The sequence below is a fragment of the Pygoscelis adeliae genome, unplaced genomic scaffold (assembly GCF_000699105.1).
Source record: "Pygoscelis adeliae isolate BGI_AS28 unplaced genomic scaffold, ASM69910v1 Scaffold10, whole genome shotgun sequence".
Lineage (NCBI taxonomy): Eukaryota > Metazoa > Chordata > Aves > Sphenisciformes > Spheniscidae > Pygoscelis > Pygoscelis adeliae.
In genome coordinates this window covers 1,564,503-1,570,502 of record NW_008824053.1, presented here as the reverse complement: position 1 = coordinate 1,570,502, position 6,000 = coordinate 1,564,503, and the positions used below count along the sequence as shown (strand labels likewise).

The 6,000-nt window shown below is 41.3% G+C and overlaps 1 protein-coding gene across 1 annotated transcript in view; it reads left to right on the top strand.

Moving 5' to 3' along the window:
- Positions 1 to 2,600, top strand: part of SLC30A7 (solute carrier family 30 (zinc transporter), member 7) — a 34,951-nt gene extending 32,351 nt beyond the window's left edge. Inside the window, exon 12 of the mRNA XM_009333854.1 lies at positions 2,273 to 2,600. Within this exon, the coding sequence (XP_009332129.1) occupies positions 2,273 to 2,320 (48 nt within the window). The 3' untranslated portion in view covers positions 2,321 to 2,600. The remainder of the gene's footprint in view (positions 1 to 2,272) is intronic.
- The last annotated feature ends 3,400 nt before the right edge of the window (positions 2,601 to 6,000 follow it).

Sequence of the window (6,000 nt, the reverse complement as noted above, 5' to 3'; positions counted from 1 at the left end):
GTTATGGGGTTTTTTTTTAAATATAGATGGTGATAGCACTTGTAGCAGATACGAAATGCTGGAATTCTTGTGAACAACAGAAACGTTATTAAATTTGATAGTTCTTGCCTTAAGATTAAAATCTTACAAATTTCAGAAAGATTTTACTGTTGCTTCCTTATACTTTCAACCATTAAACATGAAATTCAGTTTGGCTGCCTATTCCAGTATAGCTACTGGATATGAATGGTTTACAAGTAGAACCTTGAGTCTATTGAAATAAAATAGAAAATTCTTCTCCAGCAAGAGAACTTAGTGAAGAATAAAGCTGGAAACTTATTCTCTCTCTTACACCGTCCAGAGCCAAACATCCTGGTTTTATTCTTGACGTTGGAGGACTGTATTTGAAAAAACTATTACATTTTTCCATAATGTCCTTTCTCTGCTTTTGAGTAACGGAGAGTTCTGTAGCTGATAAGGAGACAAATATTCCTGTTTATAACCAGTGTTTTAGGTAACAAAATACTGTCAGCAAAAGGGTAATATTTTGGAGGTATGTAAATTACTGACTTCTCTAAGTCAGTTGGGCAGTGAAGAAAGGGGGCTTCTGATCAGGTGTATCTGATACTGTAAATAAAGTGCTTCTGTCAGCAGTTTAATTAGTGCTTGCATAAATGGTCTTTTCAAAGCTTTCCACAGTGGGGAAAGTCCTTGCGTGCTCACGTGCACGTTCTTCCCCTTGTTCTAAATGTTCTATTGGTCTCCTGCATTGGCACTTGCGTATGTGATGGCTTAGTGAATCGTTTATGCATCTGATAAGTGCCCCTTTTATTAACTCTTTTATAACATTTATTAAAAATTCCAGACTGGATTTTTTGTTTATTTTTTTTATGCATCTTGCATGCTCAGTTTCTGGAGTCTCAGGAGAAACACCACTGAAGCCAGCCCTACAATGTGCTGCCCGAGTGCATGAATTCTTTTGAACTCCCTAAATTTTAAGGAATTTTAAAGTAGTCAGTCAGGGGGAACCCAATAAAAATAGACACACGTACTTGTTTTTATGTTAGAGACTTAGGGAAGGAGGATTTGTTGTCACAAGTATTCTAAAATCAAGCTTTATGAATAAAGTTTAGTCCTTCTTGAGATGTTCCATCACATACAGCTCTAGATTATTGAGGAGGTAGAAATCAGCCTGCATGGCTTGTTCTGCAGACTGTGTAGTTTGAAACTAAGGGATATTTTTTGGGGAAGGGCTATGCAGAACGGTCTACATCTCAAGGCTCCAAAGGATTGCATTTTCCAAGTGAGTCGTTAGCTCTTCAGCTGTTTTGTAGCTGTGCAGGTATCAAGAGCCATGTGTCTAGGAAGGGAACTGGGAGAGCAAGGTCTATCATTTTTTCTTCCCTGACCTGTGGTAATAGTGGAGGAACAGTTGGAGCACGTAGAGATTTTTCTCCTCAGTAATATTGGTCCTCATTAATCTTAATATAATTGATAGTTGGTTTTGCCACTCGAACGAGCTAAAAGCGAGTTGGTGATCGTTGAAGACAATCTGATCTTCAGCAGCGTTCAGCCTAATGCTTCAAGATCACGTTGCATAACCAGCGACCATCACAACATTGTTGCTGGCCTGCCACTGAGGTTAAAAAGAATGACTAATTGATCTTTTTAATGCTGTTTAATACTGAATAAGGATAAAACTAAGCAAGTCCATCTAAGCCTAGTTTAATAGGATTTCTGAGGAGAAAAACGCTTTCGTACAATTCGCATACTTTTACCAGAACTTATTTTAGTGTGTCATGATGTCATGTAAACTCCCTGTAGCCATTGTTGGTTCTTGCTAAAATCTTAGCGTAGAACTGGTTCAAACAACAAATCCCACGTTACGCTCTTGTGCTTAGCTCCATTTTACACTGACAGCTCCTCAAGCAGCTTACTTCTCAGGAAGTTAAACTTGTACAAAAGAAGGTAAGAATTGCTTTTGTGCAGCTTCACGTGTGACAGTTGTTTAGGATGAATCAGAAAAGGTGATGTAGCAAAGCCAATGTTAATATATAATTACATGTGTGCACTTGACTGAAGAACTATGTATTCATAGAGCGCTCTCAAAGTTTGTAGGTTTCCAAATTGCCAGTATCTCAGTGAATGATGCGCTAAATGTGGAAGATGAATTACAGAAAAATAAGATACGGAGTTTTTCTGCTAGGTAACTTACTGATGTGGGCTGGTGTCCAGGACAGTTAAATTGCTTTGACTTACAGGGTTTTTTTAACTCTCCTCCTCTTTTCCATAGGCAGGAGTAAGACAGCTTTACATACAGATCGATGTCGCAGCCATGTAGTGAATTTCTGAAATTGTGCTGTTGGACCAAAGTTTTCCGTACTGTAACGGTGTAACAACGTACTTCTCAAGACAGAGCCTGCCTCCACCACTGTTCTGGAATTGACTGAATAGATTTCTGCCCTTGGGCTATGGACGGAGTTCACTTCTAAGGAGTAAATATTGAATGAATGTTATGGACTTTGGGTCTTGTCTTTTTGTGGCCCCTAAACTTCTAAGTTTTTGAGGGTGTTTTCCTTACTAAGATTGTGGTACTGGAAACCCTGTCGTGTCTTCAGTAAAGCTGCTGAAACCACTGCTCGTTCCCATAAAACCCATTCCCATAAAACCAGTGTTACCAACAATTGGAAACCTGTTTTGTAGATAATGTCACAGTGGCTGACATGCTTCGATATAATTGTATGTTTGTACAATTGTTTGTACTTTGCAAACTTAATGAACCAAACCATATTGGGTTTTCAAAGTGCCTTTTATATCAGGAGAGGTATTTGCCGGTATAAATATGGAGCATCAAAGGGTTTTATTACTTTTACAAACATCTCGTATGCAGTCTGATTATTTACTGGCGCTCTCTGGGGGGTGGTGTACTTGCACAACTGTAGATGTTAGACTTCCCTTACACTTGCCTCTTACCAAACAGACAGAAAAATTCCGACTGTAAAAGGCAAGTCTGTTGTGAAGAGACTTGCTTCCAAAAAAAGCTGGATATTTTGTTACACACGTCTTGTGGAAATTATTTTAGTCAAAATATTGGATTTAGTCTCTTCATACTGCTGGGAGTAATGAGACATTACGTGATGCTACTCGTGTTCATAGTCCCTGAAACAACAGGCAGCTGAGGGAGGATGCTGGTGATGGAAGTAATGCTTGAAGTTTTTTATCTTCCAAATTATGTGGCGGGAAAAATGAAATCCCTGAATTGTTTGTGAAAGCTTAAATCTCTTTGATTTTAATAGGTTGTAATAATTTTTATTAAAGCGATTGGGGAGGTAACTTTTGCCTTTCCAAATACCGAAAATAGCTGTTCCTGGTGGTTATACCTGAAATAGAAATAAGGGCCATGGTTCACGCTGTTTAAGATTATGCTTTTTCCAGGTTGACAAGTCTGATATTTTTGACTATCTTACTGTGGCCTTGTGTGTTTTCATGGGGGGGGATTCTCAGTGCAGCAAGTTGTTTTTTTTCCAGAAACATGAATCTGTCATATTTTTCTAGCATTTATAATCATTTTACACTTTCAGATCTGAGCGTTGTTTTCAAAGACAATCTGCTATACTTGGTGTTACGGATGGTAGTTCCACTATGCTGTAGTAGTTACCTTGGTAATGGAAGATTTCTGTAAGAGGACGTTTTACAAACAGAACATCGTGGAGTGAAAAACAAGACGGGCATTTCTCTGATAAATGGTAGCCGCTACTGACTGGTATGGTTTTTAAGTGTTCTTCTGGTACCCGATACGTGGTGATACTGAAATCAAGGCCCCCCGCAGCTGACGATGTCTGTGTAGTAAGCGCTAGGCACTATGAAAGTACCGACGACCCGTTTGCAGAAATGGTTTGTTTGCCACCGATGCTGCTGAGTCCATGGCGGAGACTGAGTTCCTTGCGTTCGTTCTGCCGTTCCTGTCTGGCACCTGAATTTTGATCTCTTTTCGTGGGAAAACACGATGGCTGCCAAATTGATAGGTGGTTCCTGAATTTTCCCAGATGAGATACGGAAACATGAACGTTGATTTCGTACCAAGCTCGGGGGTGCACTCTTGTGCTTGGAACTGAACACTGGACGTAAAGAAAAATAGCCGTAAAAAGCCACGTGTGCACTGCTTTTCAGCTTTACGGCCTCTTCCAGTCTTCAGACCCTTCTTTATCCCTGTTGCTGGTTTCTCATCCTGTTCGCTTCCCCTGGGGATGCAGGTGCAGAGCGCCCTTTCAGCTGGCGGCGCTGTTCCACATCTCTCTCTGCTGGCCTCCTGCCTGGCACCCCGTCAGGCTCCCTCCCCGTCTCACCTTGCGGGTGCTCTGCCAGGCCCGGCGTTCCCGACTGGAGGATGGGATCTGAAAGTTACGCGGCGCAGGGCAGGGCGCAAGAATCTGTTGGGCAGATTTGAGTATTGCAGTTTAAGATACCATTTGCCTATACGGTCACAGAAAAGGGAATTAAAATATGGTTGTGATTATAGGGCGGTGTCGTGGTTTAACCTCAGCCGGCAACTGAGCACCACGCAGCCGCTCGCTCGCTCCCCCCCACCCCCGGTGGGATGGGGGAGAGAATTGGAAGAGCACAAGTGAGAAAAACTCATGGGTTGAGATAAAAACAGTTTAATAATTGAAATAAAATAATAATAATACACAAAGCAAGTGATGCACAGTGCAATTGCTCACCACCCGCCGACCGATGCCCAGCCAGTCCCCGAGCAGCGGCCCCCCCCGGCCAGCTTTCCCCAGTTTATGTACTAAGCATGATGTCACATGGTATGGAATGTCCCTTTGGCCAGTTTGGCTGTGCCCCCTCCCAGCTTCTTGTGCACCTCCAGCCTGCTCAGTCGGTAGAGCATGGGAAACTAAAAAGTCCTTGGCCAGTGTAAGCATTACCTAGCAACAACTAAAACATCGGTGTGTTATCAACTTTGTTCCCATCCTAAATCCAACACACAGCACTGTACCAGCTACTAGGAAGGAAATTAACTCTACCCCTGCCGAAACCAGGACAGGCGGAGATCCCTCATATTGTTTTGTAGTATGTTGCACATAGACTGCTTCCTCTTGGTTGTCAGCATTTCTTGATTTTTTTTAATATATATTTTTTTTCATAATTAATATTACTACGATTTGAGGCTAGAGAAGATCAACTGATAACACTTTAAAGGCAAGCACCAGCCAACTTCATTGCGATTGTGTCATGATCCAGGAGCAGGCTTTGGTTTGTATCGTGTTTATACTAGCGTGTTTCGGGACTGAGTGTTCCTGGGCTTGCTGAAATACTGTAGCGCTGCCCCAGATGCTGGGCTTGGCCGCTATTTCAGTTTTCTTAGTGAAAAGACACTGCTGCAACTTGTTGCCAAGCGAGAATCTGCCCGAGTGGCAATTGGGTTTGTTTGGTGGTGGTTTGGGGTTTTTTTTTTAAGATGTTACAAACTTTTTAAATCCGGGAAATTGAGTGGAAAAGCCTATGAGCTGGTTATAATTACACAATAGTGATTTTAATAATTTTTTGACATCTTTTTGTTGCTTGTGAGGACTTCTCTGACTGTTGGAAACGTATGTACAAGCCTGAGTTTTCTAACCAAGATAGCACTTTCTTCATTATTTTTAAGGACAACTTGATGTTTTTACAGTAAGAAATGTATCGTTTGTCTGTTAAATATAACTGAGGATAGTAGAGAAGTCAGATTCAAAGTAGACTTCAAGCCTTTTTAGGCTTTCTGAAAAAGGATAAGCATCACACAATTCTACAGAAGACAGTAGATTCCATGTCCAGTCGGTAACTCCAGTCACATCTAGTATGTCAGTTAAACAGAGTGACACCTGATTTATTTTTTTTTCACCTGCTAAGGGGATACTTGCTCAGGTTTTAGGAGAGTACAAATCATGCAACTGAAAGTGCAGCTTCTCTTACCCTGAGAGTCAAAGCTCCGTTCTCTTGTGTTTTGCTAATTAACGCTTAGCTGATTACAGAACACTG